The sequence below is a fragment of the Ranitomeya variabilis genome, chromosome 3, assembly GCF_051348905.1.
Source record: "Ranitomeya variabilis isolate aRanVar5 chromosome 3, aRanVar5.hap1, whole genome shotgun sequence".
Taxonomy (NCBI): domain Eukaryota; kingdom Metazoa; phylum Chordata; class Amphibia; order Anura; family Dendrobatidae; genus Ranitomeya; species Ranitomeya variabilis.
The window spans coordinates 719,461,658-719,483,247 of record NC_135234.1 but is presented as its reverse complement, the minus strand read 5'-3'; the positions used below and the strand labels follow the sequence as shown (position 1 = coordinate 719,483,247).

At 44.9% G+C, this 21,590-nt stretch overlaps 1 protein-coding gene across 1 annotated transcript in view; it reads right to left on the bottom strand.

Moving 5' to 3' along the window:
* Positions 1-16,209, bottom strand: part of ARHGAP20 (Rho GTPase activating protein 20) — a 160,052-nt gene extending 143,843 nt beyond the window's left edge. The window contains exon 1 of the mRNA XM_077298330.1: positions 15,800-16,209. Coding sequence (XP_077154445.1) covers positions 15,800-15,901 — 102 coding nt within the window. The 5' untranslated portion in view covers positions 15,902-16,209. The remainder of the gene's footprint in view (positions 1-15,799) is intronic.
* Between the last annotated feature and the right edge of the window lie 5,381 nt (positions 16,210-21,590).

The following is a 21,590-nucleotide window of genomic DNA, read 5'->3' as shown; positions in this document are numbered from 1 at the left end:
GGTACCTCTGGGCACTAGTAAGTAAAGAGTGGCTTGCACTACGTCTAACCAAGGTAGCCTTTTTCGAGACGATTTTCTCAGACAGATACAGATACTTAAGGAACCCATACACATTAGACTGACAATCCAGGCTGTATAAACCTGAGTGCTTATTAGATTAATACTTTGGAACCAATTTTTTTTTATTTTCACAAGGGTATCAGGAGAAAATGGACCACAAAATTTCTTGTGCAATTTCTCCTGAGTACACCGATACCCCATATGTGGGGAAAAGCCACTGTTTGGGCGCATGGCAGGGTTCATAAGTGAGGGAGCACTGTTTGACTTTTTGATCGCAAAACTGGCTGGAATCAATGGTTGCACCATGTCACGTTTGGAGACCCCCTGATGTACCCAAACAGTGTAACCACCCCAATTCTAACTCCTTCCTTAACCCCAACACACCCCTTACCATAATCCCAACCCTAACCATAACCCTAACCACAACCCTAACACCAACACACCCCTAACCCTAATCCCAACCCTAACCGTAATCTCAACCATAATCACAACCCTAACCCTAGCCCAGCCCTAACTTTAGCCCAACCCTAACTTTAGCCCAATCCTAACTGTTGTGTATCCGCTTTTTGGGCTCCCCTGGTGGTTGCTGGTGGTACTGGTGACTTGTTTGCACTTTGCTTCTTCTGTTCACCTGCTTCCATCAGTGTTTGGGAGTTTCCTATTTAGCCTTGCTCTCCAGTCATTTCCTTGCCGGTCATCATTGTAACCAGAGCCTTCGGTTGCATGTTCCTGCTACTAGTCTGCTGATCAGCTAAGTGGACTTTGTCCTTTTGTTTTGTATCTTTTGTCCAGTTTGCAGTTTTGTTATTCTCTGTAGCTGGAAGCTCTTGCGGGCTGAAATTGCCACTCCTGTGTCATGAGTTGACACAGGAGTCTTAAAGTAATTTCAGGATGGTTTTTGAAAGGGTTTTCAGTTGACCGTGAAGTCCCCTTTTGTATCCTTCTGCTATCTAGTAAGTGGACCTCTCTTTGCTAAATCTACTTTCATACTGTGTATGTCTTTTCCTCTTAATTCACCGTTATTGCATGTGGGGGGCTGCTATCATCTTTTGGGGTATTTCCCTAGAGGTAAGCCAGGTCTGTTTCTTCCTCTACCAGGCGTAGTTAGTCCTCCGGCTGGCGCGTGGCATATAGGAAGCCGTAGGTATGCTCCCTGGCTACTGTTAGTTGTGTGGTAGATTTAGCTCACGGTCAACTCGAGTTTCCATCACCCGAGAGCTCGTTCGTTACTTATATGTTTCTTATGTTCCCTTGCCATTGGGAACCATGACAGTATGACCGGCCTGTGTTAAACTTATTGGCAGAAGAAAGGAGAGAAAAAAGAAGTCTGTAAATTTTTTTTTTTTTTTCTTCCTTTTTCCTCTATGCTTGCTCCATAGTTGGATCTGTTGTATTTCAGCTTTAATTACAGCCTTTGCCTTTCTCTCCTTATAATCCTTGAATGGCTCTGAGCTCACCTGTTTAAAGATGGATCCTCAGAGTTTGGCTGCAGGTTTAAATAATCTTGCTACGAAGGTTCAAAATTTACAAGATTTTGTTATTCATGCTCCTATTTCTGAACCTAAAATCCCTACACCAGAGGTGTTTTCCGGAGATAGATCTCGGTTTTTGAATTTCAAATATAATTGTAAATTATTCCTTTCTCTCAGACCTCACTCCTCAGGAGATCCTGTCCAGTAGGTTAAGATTGTAATCTCTTTGCTGCGAGGTGACCCTCAAAATTGGGCATTTTCATTGGCACCAGGGGATCCTGCGTTGCTCAATGTGGATGCGTTTTTCCTGGCTTTAGGGTTGCTTTATGAGGAACCTAATTTGGAGATTCAAGCTGAAAAAGCTTTGATAGCCCTATCTCAAGGGCAAGATGAAGCGGAGATATACTGCCAAAAATTTCGTAGGTGGTCTGTGCTTACTCAGTGGAATGAGTGCGCCTTAGCGGCAAATTTCAGAGAGGGCCTTTCTGATGCCGTTAAAGATGTTATGGTCGGGTTCCCTGCGCCTACAGGTCTGAATGAGTCCATGACAATGGCAATTCAGATTGATCGGCGTTTGCGGGAGCGCAAACCCGTGCACCATTTGGCGGTATCTTCTGAAGAGACGCCAGAGAAAATGCAATGTGACAGAGTTATGTCCAGAAGCGAGCGGCAGAATTATAGGCGTAAAAATGGGTTATGCTTCTATTGTGGTGATTCTGCTCATGTTATATCGGCATGCTCTAAGCGTACTAGGAAGGTTGACAAGTCCATTTCAATTGGCACTTTACAGTCCAAATTTATTTTGTCTGTAACCTTGATTTGTTCATTATCAGTTATTACCGTGGATGCCTATGTGGACTCTGGCGCCGCTCTGAGTCTTATGGACTGGTCCTTTGCCAGACGCTGTGGGTTTGATTTAGAGCCTCTGGAAGTCCCTATACCTCTGAAGGGTATTGATTCTACACCTTTGGCTTGTAATAAACCACAGTTCTGGACGCAAGTGACTATGCGTATGACTCCAGACCATCAGGAGGTGATTCGCTTCCTTGTGTTGTACAATTTACATGATGTTTTGGTGCTTGGATTACCATGGTTACAGTCTCATAACCCAGTCCTTGACTGGAAGGCTATGTCTGTGTTAAGCTGGGGATGTCGGGGGGCTCATGGGGACACTCCTATGGTGTCCATTTCGTCATCTATTCCATCTGAGATTCCGGCATTTTTGTCTGATTATCGTGATATTTTTGAAGAGCCTAAGATTGGTTCACTCCCTCCTCACAGGGATTGTGATTGCGCCATAGATCTGATTCCTGGCAGTAAATTTCCAAAGGGTCGTTTGTACCTGAACATGCTGCTATGCGCGAGTATATTAAGGAGTCCCTGGAAAAGGGACATATTCGTCCTTCTTCATCACCTTTAGGAGCTGTTTTTTTCTTTGTCTCTAAAAAGGATGGCTCTCTGAGGCCTTGTATTGATTATCGTCTCCTGAATAAAATTACAGTCAAATATCAGTATCCGTTGCCTTTGCTGACTGATTTGTTTGCTCGCATAAGGGGGGCTAAGTGGTTCTCTAAGATTGATCTTCGTGGGGCGTATAATTTGGTGCGAATTAAGCAGGGGGATGAGTGGAAGACCGCATTTAATACGCCTGAGGGCCATTTTGAGTATTTGGTAATGCCTTTCGGCCTTTCTAATGCACCTTCTGTCTTTCAGTCCTTAATGCATGATATTTTCCGTGAATATTTGGATAAATTTATGATTGTGTACTTGGATGATATTTTGATTTTTTCTGATGACTGGGAGTCTCATGTTCAGCAGGTCAGGAGGGTTTTTCAGGTTTTGCGGGAGAATTGTTTGTGTGTAAAGGGTTCAAAGTGTGTTTTTGGGGTTCAAAAAATTTCATTTTTGGGGTATATTTTTTCCCCTTCTTCTATTGAGATGGACCCTGTCAAGGTTCGGGCTATTTACGACTGGACGCAGCCTACTTCTCTGAAGAGTCTCCAGAAATTCTTGGGCTTTGCTAATTTTTATCGTCGATTTATAGCTGGTTTTTCTGGCGTTGCTAAACCTCTGACGGATTTGACTAAAAAGGGTGCTGATGTTGCCAATTGGTCCCCTGCTGCCGTGGAGGCCTTTCGGGAGCTTAAGCGCCGCTTTTTGTCTGCCCCTGTGTTGCGCCAGCCTGATGTTTCTCTTCCCTTTCAGGTTGAGGTCGATGCTTCCGAGATCGGAGCGGGGGCGGTTTTGTCGCAGAAAAGTTCCGACTGCTCAGTGATGAGACCTTGTGCGTTCTTTTCGTGAAAATTTTCGGCCGCCGAGCGAAACTATGATGTTGGTAATCGGGAGCTTTTGGCCATGAAGTGGGCATTTGAGGAGTGGCGTCATTGGCTTGAGGGTGCCAGACATCAGGTGGTAGTTTTGACTGATCACAAGAATTTAATTTATTTGGAGTCTGCCAGGCGCCTGAATCCTAGACAGGCACGTTGGTCGTTGTTCTTTTCCCGGTTTAATTTTGTGGTCTCGTACTTACCGGGTTCTAGGAATGTGAAAGCAGATGCTCTTTCTAGGAGTTTTGAGCCTGACTCTCCTGGGAATTCTGAACCTGCTTGTGTCCTTAAGGATGGAGTGGTTTTGTCTGCTGTCTCTCCAGATTTGCGACGTGCTTTGCAAGAATTTCAGGCGGATAGACCTGATCGTTGTCCGTCTGGTAGACTGTTTGTTCCTGACGAGTGGACCACTAGAGTCATCTCGGAAGTTCATTCTTCTACTCTGGCAGGTCATCCGGGAATTTTTGGCACCAGAGATTTGGTGGCTAGATCCTTCTGGTGGCCTTCCCTGTCTCGAGATGTGCGTGTTTTTGTGCAGTCTTGCGATGTGTGTGCTCGGGCCAAGCCTTGTTGTTCTAGGGCTAGTGGGTTGTTGTTGCCCTTGCCTATTCCGAAGAGGCCTTGGACGCACATCTCTATGGACTTTATCTCGGATCTCCCTGTTTCTCAGAAGATGTCTGTCATCTGGGTGGTGTGTGACCGTTTTTCTAAAATGGTTCATTTGGTACCATTGCCTAAGTTGCCTTCCTCATCTGAGTTGGTCCCTCTGTTTTTTCAAAATGTGGTTCGCTTGCATGGTATTCCGGAAAACATCGTTTCTGACAGGGGTACCCAGTTCGTGTCTAGATTTTGGCGGGCAGTCTGTGCCAGGTTGGGCATTGATTTGTCCTTTTCGTCTGCATTCCATCCTCAGACCAATGGCCAGACGGAGCGAACTAATCAAACTTTGGAGACTTATTTGAGGTGTTTTGTGTCTGCGGATCAGGATGATTGGGTTGCCTTTCTGCCGTTGGCGGAGTTTGCTCTTAATAATCGGGCTAGTTCTGCCACTTTGGTTTCTCCTTTCTTTTGCAATTCAGGGTTTCATCCGCGTTTTTCATCTGGTCAGGTTGAATCTTCGGATTGTCCTGGAGTGGATACGGTGGTGGATCGGTTGCATCGGATTTGGGGACAAGTGGTGGATAATTTAGAATTGTCCCAGGAGAGGACTCAGCAGTTTGCTAACCGTCGTCGTCGTGTTGGTCCCCACCTTCGCGTTGGGGACTTGGTGTGGTTGTCTTCCCGTTTTGTCCCTATGAGGGTTTCTTCTCCCAAATTTAAGCCTCGGTTCATTGGTCCTTATAGGATTTTGGAGATTCTTAACCCTGTTTCCTTTCGTTTGGACCTCCCGGCATCTTTCGCTATCCATAATGTGTTCCATCGGTCGTTGTTGCGGAGATATGAGGTACCGGTGGTTCCTTCTGCTGGACCTCCTGCTCCTGTGCTGGTGGAGGGTGAATTGGAGTACGTCGTAGAGAAGATCTTGGACTCCCGTATTTCCAGACGGAGACTTCAGTATCTGGTTAAATGGAAAGGCTATGGTCAGGAAGATAATTCTTGGGTAACTGCCTCTGATGTTCATGCCTCGGATTTGGTTCGTGCCTTTCATAGGGCTCATCCAGATCGCCCTGGCGGTTCTTGTGATGGTTCGGTGCCCCCTCCTTAAGGGGAGGGTACTGTTGTGTATCCGCTTTTTGGGCTCCTCTGGTGGTTGCTGGTGGTACTGGTGACTTGTTTGCACTTTGCTTCTTCTGTTCACCTGCTTCCATCAGTGTTTGGGAGTTTCCTATTTAGCCTTGCTCTCCAGTCATTTCCTTGCCGGTCATCATTGTAACCAGAGCCTTCGGTTGCATGTTCCTGCTACTAGTCTGCTGATCAGCTAAGTGGACTTTGTCCTTTTGTTTTGTATCTTTTGTCCAGTTTGCAGTTTTGTTATTCTCTGTAGCTGGAAGCTCTTGCGGGCTGAAATTGCCACTCCTGTGTCATGAGTTGACACAGGAGTCTTAAAGTAATTTCAGGATGGTTTTTGAAAGGGTTTTCAGTTGACCGTGAAGTCCCCTTTTGTATCCTTCTGCTATCTAGTAAGTGGACATCTCTTTGCTAAATCTACTTTCATACTGTGTATGTCTTTTCCTCTTAATTCACCGTTATTGCATGTGGGGGGCTGCTATCATCTTTTGGGGTATTTCCCTAGAGGTAAGCCAGGTCTGTTTCTTCCTCTACCAGGCGTAGTTAGTCCTCCGGCTGGCGCGTGGCATATAGGAAGCCGTAGGTATGCTCCCTGGCTACTGTTAGTTGTGTGGTAGATTTAGCTCACGGTCAACTCGAGTTTCCATCACCCGAGAGCTCGTTCGTTACTTATATGTTTCTTATGTTCCCTTGCCATTGGGAACCATGACACCTAACGCTAGCTACAACCCTAACCCTAGCTCAAACCCTAACCCTAGCCCAACCATAACTTTAGCCTAACTGTAACCCTAACTTTAGCTCAACCCTAACCCTAACTTTAGCCCAACCCTAACCCTAACTTGAGCCAAACCCTAACCCTAACTTTAGCCCAAGTCTAACTTTAGTCCAACTCTAACCCTAATGGAAAAATGGAAATAAATACTTTTTTTTAATTGTATTATTTTTACCTAATTAAGGGGATGATAAAGAGGAGTTTGATTTACAATTTTTTTTATTTTAATCACTGTGATAGGGTCTATCACAGTAACCAAAATGAACCAATAGGAAACATTTCCTATTGTTGCCAGGTGACGACCGGCACTGCGCATGCGCCCTCTATTTTCTCCCAGAAGAAGACGCCAGCGGCCCAGGGGACTTTACAGTGGGTTGCAGGGACAACTAAGGTACCGGGGGGATCAGAGGATCCCATGTCTCTCTCCTCTGATGTGCGATCACATCAGAGGAGAGAGAAATTAAATGCGAAATCTGACTTTTTTTTTTGCATTCGCCGTTATTCCATTATTAATGGCGATCACAACACTGGGGATGGTAAAAACCTACCCGAATCATGTTCTCTGGGGTCTCAGCTACCACCGGTAGCCAAGACTCCAGAGAAATTCAGACTTAGCGGGGTGCTATGCACTTATTTCTCAGTGCCGTTAAAAAGGGGGACTGAGGCATAAGCAACCTTAACTGCCACCATTAATAGGCGTATCGACGGTTGTTAAGGGGTTAAATATTCTGGTTTATTAACCTTTTGGATTGACCGACAGCACTGCAGTTGTTCAATAATAAAATGTATCATCAAAAATAAAAAAAATCTCAGTGTATGGGGGATTTACAGCTGTTTTGTCTTGTCTTTGGCTTCTAATTTTAATCCAAGGCCAAGGGTCAAATATCAATTAGTTTATACAGATAACTCTTTCCTCCTTGGCACGTTAACTGTGGTGATATTGCTCAACTCCTCCACCAGATGTGATGCCCATAAATTCAGACATAAAGTCCAACTTCTCCACCAGACGTGGTGCCCATAAATTCAGATATAAAGTCCAGCTCCTCCACCAGATGTGGTGCCCATAAATGCAGACATAAAGTCCAGCTCCTCCACCACACGTGGTGCCCATAAGTGCAGACATAATGTCCAGCTCCTCCACCACACGTGGTGCCCATAAATGCAGATATAAAGTCCAACTCCTCCACCAGATGTGGTGCCCATAAGTGCAGGCATAAAGTCCAGCTCATCCACCACACGTGGTGCCCATAAATGCAGCTATAAAGTCCAACTCTTCCACCAGATGTGGTGCCCATAAGTGCAGGCATAAAGTCCAGCTCCTCCACCACACGTGGTGCTCATAAATGCAGACATAAAGTCCAGCTCCTCCACCACAAGTCCATCAAAATCCCCCAGTATAATTTTATCACAGCTTTATTGATAACTACTTCACCATGAAAACTAGATTATAGCAGCAAAAATCTCTTGTAATGGTTGAATGGACACAATAAAAACAGTAGGAAAAAAAAAGTAAAATCCAAGCATAGTAAATATATAAGTAAATAGAGTATGACTGAAAGGCGATTTTGATTTGCCTGGTGGACAACAGCTATGTGTGAACCAGGTTACTTGTATGTCTCATATATAATAGTCTATAGTGTAAGAGACCTTCATATGTGATAGTGCGATGTATAGAACTGTTGAAACAGAGCTGAATTTTGTCATTTAATTATTAAAAATGGTTTGAAATTAAAGCAATTGTTTGGAAATCTCATTTACAAGTAGCATCTTTTGGTTTGGAGGACCCAGCACATCTGTGCATTATATGGACACTGATGGGATGTGTAATGCTAATTTCACCTTGCGAGGCACTGTAAAGAAACTGTACAGTTGCTGCCAGGATCCCTGTCTAATTACAGCTGATCACTGGGGGGTGCCCTACTATTCAGAACCTGTGGTCCTCATATTTTCTTGAATTGTAGGACTTGGTCTCTGCCAAGTTGCTTTTTCCTTCTCTGCTGTGTCAATCCAGCTGTAAACAGGAGAGCCATTCTATGCCGGACAAGCTATTCTTTGGAGTTAGTCAGTGCATCCCTAACAACTGGTCTATGTTATATCACTAAGCAGTATGATACTAGCAGCATTCGCACCCTGGGGTTGGAGAAGACAATATACATCAGAAAGATCTACAGTTGCAATCAAAATGATACAATACAACCCCAATTGCAAATTAGGTTTATTAGCAAAATGTATAAACCGATCAAAAAAAGCAATGTAAAAAGAAGAACAACACAACTTATATAATTTATATAACAAGTGGCTTCTCCAAATTCAGTAGAAAATGCAACTTTTACCGACCACAGCAGTATCAGAATCTTTCACCCCGCCATGAAAAGCGTCGTCAGTACTTAGTAAGCTGTTATAACCTGTTGCAAATATGATGCCAATCCAGACACCAGCATCTGCCAGCATTCCTGAGGAATCTTAACCCATTGCTCATGGACAATGGACTCCAGGTCACTAATATTCCTAAATTTGGGAGCTGCCATTATCTTATTCACATTCCACCAAATCATTTCTATGGAGTTCATGTCAGGCAACTGTGACGGCTACTCCAGAATCTTCTGAAACAAAGCCTTGGGGAGTTTCCAGTGCCACATGAAGTAAAACATCTCCAGACTAGATCTGAGTCACCGCCATTCTTCAGTGTAGGTATCACCGAACTACTGCCATGCTTTACTGTAGGCATCATTGAGCCACCGTTACGCTTCATTGTTAGCATCACCGAGCCACCGACATGCTTCACTGTAGGCATCACATAGCTACTGTCATGCTTCACTGTTGGCATCACAAATGCTACTGCCATGCTTCATTGTAACCATGTATGAGTTACCGCCATGCTTCATTATAGGCTGTACTGTTTGGTCTGCACCTTAGGCCCCCTTCAATTGTCCATGTTTGTAGTACATATGGCATCCATTTTTTTTCATGGATACCATGTTTTTTACACAGACCATGTGTCCATGCAAACTACACAGATACATGTCCGTTTTCTACAGGCATCATGGATATCAAGGGTCAATATAAATTTATGACTCCGTTTAAAACACAGAACACGGATGGCATCAGTGTGCAGTCTGTGTGCTGTACATGTTTAACATTGCAAAGTATAGGAGAAGCTTTGTAATTTCTATTATCTTTGCCATACTGGAAAAACACTGATGGCACACTGATGACACACTGATGGCACACCGATGCAAAACACTGATGGCACCGGTATTGTTTCTCCCAGTACAGGCATTGTATGAATGTTTGAATGGGATCCTTACTGTGCAAAATGAATTCTCAGTGCCCGCTGTGACCAAATCTTGCTGCAAGCCATTTGCAGTCATGTGAGGGATGTCTGTAAAGCGAGCATCCGCCATAGTGTGGCAGGTACTCTACAAACACCACCACACCAATGGTTTCTGCAGATGACGATGACAATGCGGCGCTGCCTTCTAGATAAACACAGGATTACCACTCATTTTAATTAAACTAAACAGCAGAGCAGTGCAGACATGGAGATCAGAGCAGAGACGTACGGCACAGGAGTGTATGGACATAGCTGGTATAACAGGTTTCCTTCCCGACAGATCTCATGGAGATGAATGCTGCAATCCTGACATAAATGAGGACATGTCTGGCAATCATTGCACTTTTATCTACCACAAACAATATATATGAAAGTCTTCTAGAAATCCTGGACTGGGACCTCCCTAAGCTGCAGGATGCTGAGGGTCTTATGAGAAGGGTCTAAGAAGCCTCATTCAAGATCTCACAATCATAGAGCGACCATTAATGTGCCCAATGTTTCACTTATTAATACTGGTATTCAGTGACTGGTAGAACTAATTTATCTCACATCACATCTGTCGTGAGTGGCTATGTGGACACAGAGGCTTTTTTGCTGGGCTTTCAGAACAGAAACTAAGCAGAACCTCCAAGGAGGATTTGGAGTTTCCTCTCAGTTTCTGCTCCAAACACTCATCAAAAAACTCATGTGCATATAGCCAATCAGAGATTGCAATTTCCATCAAAGATGTAAGAAAATTAGACATTTTCCATAATTTTGGGAGAACTGGATGGACTGCCTTGCTAGCAAACGTGGTAGTGGTCAGTTGGCCTAGGACTTCAGCCAGCACTCGCCAAAACTGGGCAAGGGTCAAGAGTGCAGGCTTACTCTGCCCAGGATCCAACTTCTGACATCTGCTGTAGAAGTATGGTGGACCACATGTATGGACCAGACTCAGGAGCTGTGCTATACAGCTGTTACCAAGGTCTATCTGCTGCTATCAGAGCTCCACTTGCTGGGTCCCTTCTGATGCACATTGCCACCTGTAAACCTGTAACATGATTGCATGATGCCAGTGGCATTGACGTAACAGCTGGGTAGCTACTGAAGGCTCCCTGTGTCTACCATGTTTATATACGAGGAGATTAGTAATTTTACAATTAAGTGATGGCAAGTTCGAGGGACCAATAAAAAATGTAAAATGAAAAAAATTTGGAAAAAAAACAAAAAACTAAAAGTTCATATCACTCTCATTTTCTTGGAAGGTAAATAAATTTTTTAAAAATAAAAAAACATATTTGGTATCACCAAACATGTAACTGTCCTAACTAATAAACTAAAGAGGATAAAAGAGATCAGGAAGTCATATGGACACCAACATGGCACCAATAAAACCTTCAGATCATAACATAAAAAATATCCCTCCACACTTCTGATGAGCAAAAGGTAAAAAAGTTATGGTTCTTAGAGGTTGAGAAGGAGAAATTAAAAATGAAGAAGGGCCCACTCAAACTCGCCCAAAGGCCTTTATAAACCAGAAGTCGGGACTGAATTGGCCCAGAGGTCAAGGTAAGAGGTGAAACAAACAACTTGCCTTTCTGCACTGGCAGAAAAAATCCAGGACCGTGATGGGGAGGGTCCATTTTAATCAGGTCTTGGGTTCGAATCTGACCAATGGTAAGGTCTTCATGCCATTTGTATGTTCTTCTCCTGTACTCCTAAAAACATAGTAATAGCTTAAAGGATTTTGTGAGATCAAGAAACAGTTGGCCAAAGACAGGTATAGTGATGTCATATACTGTAATGGCAAAATAGTCTATGCTCGCCAATGAAGCCACCGCTGCTCAAGCGCTGCCGCTCTTGTGATCCCTTCCGCTCTTTATTTACATGAGGGCTGTTGCAGCCAATCATTGGCCTCAGTGGTCTACAGCACAGGACACTGAGGCAGTGATTGGCTGCAGAGGTCATGTGTGTGGACGGCACGTCATCACTGAAGCCAAGCAAACAAAGAATTCAGATTTCCAGACACAGGGAGCGATGATGGCGCTGTGAAGTATGTTGTCGCTATGTAATAATGAATGTATTAATAAATCACAATAATCCTTTTTCTCTTTAAATGCCTTACCTGCTTTTAAGAAAAACAATTCTGGTATTATATCATCCCTCAAACCCCATCACAAGGTGACTACAAACTAGAGTTTAAAAGTAGAATTAACCACTTCTGTTTTGCAGAACGACTTCATTTTACAGGTGACTTTTATGCGAGTTTCATTGAACTACCCATAATCCAGAAAGTAATATATGATATATATATATATGGTATATAATGTATAATAATCTGTCATTAATGAGAAAATAGATGGACTGTCTACTACTAGGACAACCTCTTCTCCGGTTGGCCCGGATAAAATAATAAAGCTTATACTCACCTCCCATGCTGGTGCCGTTCCTGTGGTGTCAGCCCTCACAGTCCCAGGGCTCTTGTGCAGTTGCATGACACGTGACCCCGGCACCCAATCAGTGTTGGCGTCACTGTTTCAACAGAAGGCGGGGACAGTGACACCAGCTCTGATTGGCCACCGGGCTCATGCCTCAAAACAACCACACGAGAGTTCCGGGACAGTGAGGGACGACACTGCTGGAACAGTGCCGGCATGGGAGGTGAATATAGTTTTTTTTTATTTCATGGGGGTCAAACATTAAGATTGAAAAGAGGTTGTCCTAGTAGTGGAGACCCCGTTAAGGGAATTCCATGCAAAAAAAGGTTTGCTATAAGAGTAGGTTCACACGAGTGTATGAAGTATCATTCAGTTTCATTCGGAAAAGTGGGACTTTTTTCTCCCTTGTCTTCAGTGCACAATCTGTTTATTTACAGCCGCTATTAATCATTTACAGGGCAATTTACAGTTTCCTGGTACAGAATTGCAATGTACCCATAAAAGTCGGATACTTTTCTGATTTTATTTGCACATCCATTGAAGGGGTGACAAAAATCGCTCATCTGCTCTGGCCCATTGAATAACATTGGTCTGAGTACTGTCAATTCTTTTCCACGTGTCAACCAGCCCTAACTGGGACTCCTTCATTAATAATAACAATCGTGTCCTTATATATTACTGTATATTCTTCTATAATATTATGTATTGCATTACAACATTGTGTTTTATGTTTGCATTGTGTTATATTATTGTACATTATGTGATAATATTGTATTAAATTGTGTTACAATATTGTGTATTAAAGAACGTCCAGTCACTTTTGAGTTAACAGTGCCCCACAGCACAGCACATGTTTCAGCCTCTGTATGCAGACAATTTCCCTTTTTCTATTGCATAATTCCAAGGATAGAGGAAATGCATTTGCCAACCAAGCGATAATAAAAAAAAACCTGATTATTTAGAGATGCAGCAGAGCTAAGATTGCTATAGGCACAAGTCATCAAGGTATCACAACCTGTCATGTGTGAGATTCCTGAAATCTTCAGCTGAAATATTTGCAGGGAGCAGAAAGGCAACAGTGAAATGACAAAATCAGCTCTGCTTCATCCGGAAAGTGGAAATTATCTGTGAGTTGTTATAAATAAGGGATTCTCATATGAAGCAGTGAAAATGTAAAAAAAGTGAAAAGGTAAATAACAGATACACCTCAGCTACATACCTGTGTACATCATTGACTATATATCTGTGCACATCCCTGTGTGTATATTTGTGTATATCCCTGTGCAGATCCCTGTGTACATCCCATGTACATCCCTGTGCAGATCCCTATATACATTCCATATACATCCCTGTGCAGATCCCTGTGTACATGTACATCCCTTTGAACAACCCATGTGCATCCCTGTGCAGATCCCTGTGTACATCTCATATACATCCCTGTGCAGATCCCTGTGTACATCGCATATACATCCCTGTGCAGATCCCTGTGTACATCTCATATACATCCCTGTGCAGATCCCTGTGTACATCGCATATACATCCCTGTGCAGATCCCTGTGTACATCCCATGTACATCCCTGTGCAGATCCCTGTGTACATCCCATGTACATCCCTGTGCAGATCCCTGTATACATCCCATATACATCCCTGTGTAGATCCCTGTATACATCCCATGTACATCCCTGTGCAGATCGCTGTATACATCCCATGTACACCCCTGTGCAGATCCCTGTACACATCCCATGTACATCCCTGTGCAGATCCCTGTATACATCCCATGTACATCCCTGTGCAGATCCCTGTACACATCCCATGTACATCCCTGTGCAGATCCCTGTATACATCCCATGTACACCCCTGTGCAGATCGCTGTATACATCCCATGTACACCCCTGTGCAGATCCCTGTACACATCCCATGTACACCCCTGTGCAGATCCCTGTACACATCCCATGTACATCCCTGTGCAGATCCCTGTATACATCCCATGTACATCCCTGTGCAGATCCCTGTATACATCCCATGTACATCCCTGTGCAGATCCCTGTATACATCCCATGTACACCCCTGTGCAGATCCCTGTATACATCCCATGTACACCCCTGTGCAGATCCCTGTACACATCCCATGTACATCCCTGTGCAGATCCCTGTATACATCCCATGTACATCCCTGTGCAGATCCCTGTATACATCATACATCCCATGTACACCCCTGTGCAGATCGCTGTATACATCCCATGTACATCCCTGTGCAGATCCCTGTATACATCCCATGTACACCCCTGTGCAGATCCCTGTACACATCCCATGTACATCCCTGTGCAGATCCCTGTATACATCCCATGTACATCCCTGTGCAGATCCCTGTATACATCATACATCCCATGTACACCCCTGTGCAGATCGCTGTATACATCCCATGTACACCCCTGTGCAGATCCCTGTATACATCCCATGTACACCCCTGTGCAGATCCCTGTACACATCCCATGTACATCCCTGTGCAGATCCCTGTACACATCCCATGTACATCCCTGTGCAGATCCCTGTATACATCCCATGTACACCCCTGTGCAGATCCCTGTATACATCCCATGTACATCCCTGTGCAGATCCCTGTATACATCCCATGTACATCCCTGTGCAGATCCCTGTATACATCCCATGTACACCCCTGTGCAGATCGCTGTATACATCCCATGTACACCCCTGTGCAGATCCCTGTATACATCCCATGTACATCCCTGTGCAGATCCCTGTGTACATCCCATGTACACCCCTGTGCAGATCCCTGTGTACATCCCATGTACATCCCTGTGCAGATCCCTGTACACATCCCATGTACATCCCTGTGCAGATCCCTGTATACATCCCATATACATCCCTGTGCAGATCCCTGTGTACATCCCATGTACATCCCTGTGCAGATCCCTGTATACATCCCATATACATCCCTGTGCAGATCCCTGTGTACATCCCATGTACATCTCTGTGCAGATCCCTGTGTACATCCATGTATATCCCTGTGCAGATCCCTGTGCAGATCCCTGTGTACATCCCATGTACATCCGTGTATACATCCCATGTACATCCCTGTGCAGATCCCTGTGTACATCATACATCCCATGTACATCCGTGTATACATCCCATGTAGATCCCTGTGCTGCCTGTCAGTGATCTTGCTCATTATAGACATTTGTGAATTTGCAGCCAGCATAGGAGTCAATGATTGAGTATGTGACATGCAGCGTCACCTCGGGGCTCAATGATCCCCCGGATTGTAGCCCTCCCAATATAGCAACCTGTAAAGTGATCTGCCGCTCAGCGACACATCCTCCAAGCAGAGTACAGCCGACCTTTCTGAGACCACTGTCCACAATTGCGTGGAAAAGTGGTCTTCTAATAGGGTGGTCTTCTCTAAGAAGATGGTCAGTATACATATTATATGGTGGAACCAAAAAAAATCTGTTGCCGGACATCTGTTGGTCTTCTAGAGAGACAACACACATTTATGATCTCTCCCCCTCTAATGGAACTACAAGTCCCAGTATCCCCAAAGAGGTGACATTTTGTAGGGTCTGCTGAGATTTACAGTCCCCCTGATAACCTGACAGTGATCTTCCAAAAGACACTATGTTCCCTCACCGGATGAATCACTGTATCCATCCAACCAATGTCACAAATTACCTTTCGGTTTTCGTTGCCCCCAGATATTTTGGGTTCCCCGGTCAAGGATGAAGATCGAGGCTGTTGTCCTACATTGTCCTGTTGAGGTGACATAGCTTCCATTAAGATCTTTCCGAATAATAATCCCACAATTGGTCACTCATGCCCGGCAGCTTGGCAGCAGATACGGGTAGCGCACGGCTTCATTCACACTACGAGCGCTAAAAACGATAATGTTAAAAAAACAAAAAAACAGTCAACGTTTTACGGGCTCATTAGATTGCTCATTTAACTCTTTCCTTCCCAGATTGCACAGCTTAGAGGGAACGTGACGGGCTGCCGGAGGATCGGACACATAGGCATTGCTGGCTCGTCTGAGCTGCTGCTGGCTCGTCTGAGCTGCTGCTGGAGCCAGCTCACATTCTAGTACTGCATGAGCCGCCCCTCTCCTCCCCTCCTGACGCAGGACTAATCCATCCCTGACAAGACACACCAGCAGTAGACATTACTTCTGCCAGGGCTGCTCATCACAGCTCATGGGCATCAATTACCCAGAGCCTCATATGCAGTTAGATGAATGACGCTGCGGGGGACGCACGCTGCGCTAATGTCTCGGGATCCAAATCCTGCATCCGACGTGATGGATGAGAAATCAGTCCCCCGAGAACCGTCCCAGTGTCGGGCAGGGGTGTAAAGGGCCCACCAGTAACCAACTCCAGGGCCCCACTTTTCAACTACATGCAAATGTGACATTATCCTCAATCACAAATTTATATAACAATGAACGGGGTAGATTGGTAAATTAATCAGATGCTGCTTTTGTCTGTACATAATGATTCAAGTAAGTGCTCCTCATATAAGAAGGTGGTGGCCCACTCCTGCACAGCGGCCCACCGGAGGATTCTCCTGTTCTCCTGTGGGCCAGTCCAAGCCTGCTCATATCTCCCTGTGGAATAGCAAAAACAAAACTAATAAGAAAATGATAATTAATCAAATGTTTTGCGCCATCCAGTTTCCTTTGTCCTAGTTTATTCAGCCGTTGAGAGTTTAACAAGGATTTGTCATCTCTCCTGACATCTCTGTTTTAGGAAATGATTGTATTCCACAAGAAATAACAATACCTTTTCTTAAAACGTTGCATTTTGTGCCTTTCCTCTGTAACTCCTCCTGGAAATGTAAGACTAAATTGTAAACCAGGTGTTACCATCCCTATGGTGTGGTCTTTTGTTGTGATTCCTGCCTCTCATCATGACCGTTATGTGTGAAGGTATCTGGTCATACACATGAGATGACAATGGAACGATAAAAGATCATTCATCATTCACCCGAATCTCCGTTTGCCTGACTGCACCATACACACGTCCAATTACATTGTACAGATATCTTTCAGATGAAACCTAAGATGAAAACAAAATGAGCAAATGCCCTGCAGTAAATAGTAATAGTACAAGTGTCAGGATGAAGGACCGCCCTGTCGTGTCCCTACCCCTGAAGACACCAATGGGATTGTGTGTGCATATTGTAATGTGAAAAGTGTCTTACGTCTTTTGTAGATATTGTATCATGTGAATTGTATTGTATTGTAAGTACAGATTGAGAGAAGTGTTGTAAGTGTAATATGCATAGGGTGTAGCAGTGTTATAAGATAGGTAGTGTATAGTATAAGAATGTAGATAGTTAACTGTAGGGTAAGAAATAGTTAATTTCCACAAGAGCAAGGGAAAGTGACTGATTTTCTGAAGTTAGGCAGTTAGACTGTCGGAGGGTAAAGTGAGCCGAGCTGCAAAAAGGGCGAATCAAAGTGAGAGGAGACTAAGAAATAGAGATAGTGCGTTCCTGAAGAAAATGTGACAGAAAGAGACAGAAGGGACTTCTGGTGACGGGTCCTAGGACAGGACGTCTAGCCATGAGACCTTGGGCATGTAACACAAAAGGTAACGAGCCTTAGCAGGACTGAGAACTGTGCCACGGGTAAAAAAAAATTTTTCCCGCTAAACACTAGCGTTTTACAAGAATAATTAGCTTGCAGAATGCTATCATTTTCCAAGCGATCTGTAGCATCGCTTGGAAAACTGATTGACAGGTTGGTCACACTTGTCCAACATAGTGTTTGACAAGTGTGACCAACTTTTTACTATTGATGCTGCCTATGCAGCAACAATAGTAAAAAGATCTAATGTTAAAAATAATAAAAAAAAATAATAAGTCGTGATATTCTCACTTTCCGGCGTCCCTTGCAGCGTTCCCGCACCTCGCGATGTTCCCATTCCCAATAATGCCTAGCAGCAATGACCACAGATGACGTAGCGGTCATGATTTATTATTTTAATTCTTTTTTTTTAACAATTATATGGTTCCAAGGGCCTGGAGGAGAGTTTTCTCTCCTCCACCCTGGGTACCAACTGCACATGATCCTCTTACTTCCCGCATGGTGGGTATAGCCACATGCGGAAAGTAAGCGGATGAATGCATTCCTATGTGTGCGGAATCCCCGCAATTCCGCGCAAAGAATGAACATGCTGTGTTTTTTCCGGAATGCGATTCCGCTGCTGAAAAAAACGCAACATATGCACAAAAATTGCGGATTGCATTCTAGTAATAGGATGCTTAATGTATGCATTTTTTTTGCGGTTTAATCGCGAAAAAAACACAAAAAATCCTTAACGTGTGCACACAGCCTTAGTCAATGTGCCTCTAAGAAGCAGCTGTACTGTTTATAAAGCCTGTGCTTAAGAGACTTGAATTGTACTGAATGTGCTGTGACATTAAACTACACTGTTCATCTGTTCATGAGGACTCAATCAATTGTATCTGTGTGAGCAAGTGGATCCATCTTGTGCCTAAGGAAGTTGCAGTACATGGTCACCCTGAGTAACAGTTCCCCCAGAGTTTCAAAGAATTCATGAGACCTGTCCTGACTAGTGATGAGCGAATATACTCGTTACTCCAGATTTTCCGAGCACGCTCTGGGGTCCTCCGAGTATTTTTTAGTGCTTGGACATTTAGTTTTTCTTGCCGCAGCTGAATGATTTACATCTGTTAGCCAGCATGTGGGGGTTGCCTGGTTGCTAGGGAAACCTTAGATGCTACGTTTAGAAATGCCATACCTACACCCAGATGGTGGTGCCAGTTCCCCTACGCGCGTTTCGGCGGCGTGCCTTCATCGGGGGGAGTGGCATCACAACCTAAACATGCCCCTTTTAATCTTTGAATGACCAATGGTACTGTAGACAGAGTTCCTATTTGGCTCTTTTCAGGCACCATTGGCTACACTCTTTTAACCCCTTAACGACCGCCGATACGCCTTTTAACGGCGGCCGCTAAGGGTACTTAAACCACAGCGCCGTTAATTAACGGCGCTGTGGAAAAAGTGAATAGCGCCCCCCAGAGTCGGATTTTCTCTGGGGTCTCGGTTGCCGAGGGTAGCCGAGACCCCAGAGAACATGATTCGGGGGGTTTTTACCGACCCCCGAGTTGCGATCGCCGGTAATTAACCGTTTACCGGCGGTCGCAATGAAAAAAAAAAACGCGATTTGCCTTTTAATTTCTCTGTCCTCCGATGTGATCACACATCGGAGGACAGAGAAATAGGGTCCCCAATGGCCCCTGATAACCCCCCAATACTCACCTATCTCCCCCGGTGCTCCTCGTGGCTCCCGATGGGCGCCGCCATCTTTTTTCCGGGAAAAAATGGCGGACGCACGCGCAGTACGCCCGCCGCCCGGCACCCGGAAGATCTTTGGGGTCTCGGCTGCCGGGGGTAGCCGAGACCCCAAAGAACATGATCGGGGTCGGTTTGCACCGACCCCTGTTTTGCGATCGCCGGTAATTAACAGTTTACCGGCGACCGCAAAAAAAAAAAAAAAAAAGCGATCTGTAATTCTCTGTCCTCTGATGTGATCGCACATCAGAGGACAGAGAAATAGGGGGATTCGGGGACCCTATAATACTCACCCGGTGTCCCTGGGTCCTCTTCCGTCTCCTCCTGCCGGCCGGCTTTATCCTCATGGCGGGCGCATGCGCAGTGCGCCCGCCATCTGCTGCCATCTGCCGGCCGGCAGGAGAGACGAGTTGGGGCTAAATTTAGGGTTAGGGTTAGGGTTAGGGTTAGGGTTAGGGCTAGGGTTAGAGTTAGAGTTAGAGTTAGGGTTAGGGTTGGGGCTAAATTTAGGGTTAGGGTTAGGCTACTTTCACACTAGCGTTTTTTGGCTTCCGTAGCAATGCGTCGTTGGAGAAAAAACGCATCCTGCAAAAGTGCTTGCAGGATGCGTTTTGTCTCCATTGGCTTGCATTAGCGACGCATTGCGACGGATTGCCACATGTCGCATCCGTCGTGCGATGGATGCGTCGTGCTTTGGTGGACCGTCGGCACAAAAAAAGCTACATGTAACTTTTTTGTGCGACGTGTCCGCCATTTCCGACCGCGCATGCACGGCCGGAACTCCGCCCCCGCCTCCCCGCACCTCACAATGGGGCAGCGGATGCGTTGAAAAAACAGCATCCGCTGCACCCATTGTGTGGCGCTTACAACGCTAGCGTCGGTACGTCGGCCCGACACACTGCGATGGGCCTAGTACGACGCTAGTGTGAAAGTAGCCTTAGGCTTCTTTCACACTTGCATCGGTACGGGGCGGTCGCAATGCGTCGGCCCGACGTACCGACGCACGTTGTGAAAATTGTGCACAACGTGGGCAGGGGATGCAGTTTTTCAACGCATCCGCTGCCCAGTCTATGTCCTGGGGAGGAGGGGGCAGAGTTACGGCCACGCATGCGCGGAAATGGCAGACGCGACGTACAAAAAAAAGGTTACATTGAACTTTTTTTGTGACGACGGGGCTAAAGTTATGGTTAGGGTTGGGGCTAAAGTTAGGGTTAGGGTTGGGGCTAAAGTTAGGGTTAGAGTTGGGATTAGGGTTTGGATTAGGGTTGGGATTAGGGTTACGTTTGGGATTAGGGTTGGGATTAGGGTTACGTTTGGGATTAGGGTTGGGATTAGGGTTAGGGTTGGGATTAGGGTTACGGGTGTGTTGGATTTAGGGTTTTGATTAGGGTTATGGTTAGGGTTGAGATTAGGGCTGTTTTGGGGTTAGGGTTGTGATTATCGTTAGGGTTGTGATTAGGATTATGGATCGGGTTAAGATTAGGGTTAGGGGTGTGTTGGAGTTAGGGTTGGAGTTATAATTTTGGGGTTTCCACTGTTTAGGTACATCAGGGGGTCTCCAAACACGACGGCCAATTTTGCGCTAAAAAAGTCAAATTGTGCTCCCTCCCATCTGAGCTCTGCCGCGCGCCCAAACAGTGGTTTACCCCCACATATGGGGCATCAGCGTACTCGGGATAAATTGGACAACAACTTTTGGGGTCCAATTTCTCCTGTTACCCTTGTGAAAATAAAAACTTGGGGGCTAAAAATCTTTTTTGTTGGGAAAAAAAAATATTTTTTTTATTTTCACTACTCTGCATTATAAACTTCTGTGAAGCACTTGAGCATTCAAAGTTCTCACCACATATCTAGATAAGTTCCTTAGGGGGTCTAGTTTCCAAAATTTGGTCACTTGTGGGGGGTTTCTACTGTTTAGGTACATCAGGGGCTCTGCAAATGCAACATAACACCCACAGACAATTCTATCAAAGTCTGAATTCCAAAATGGCGCTCCTTCTCTTCCGAGCTCTGCCGTGTGCCAAAACAGTGGTTTACCCCCACATATGGGGTACCAGCATACTCAGGACAAATTAGAGAACAAATATTGGCATCCAATTTCTCTTGTTACCCTTGTGAAAATAAAAACTTGGGGGATAAAAAATCTTTTTT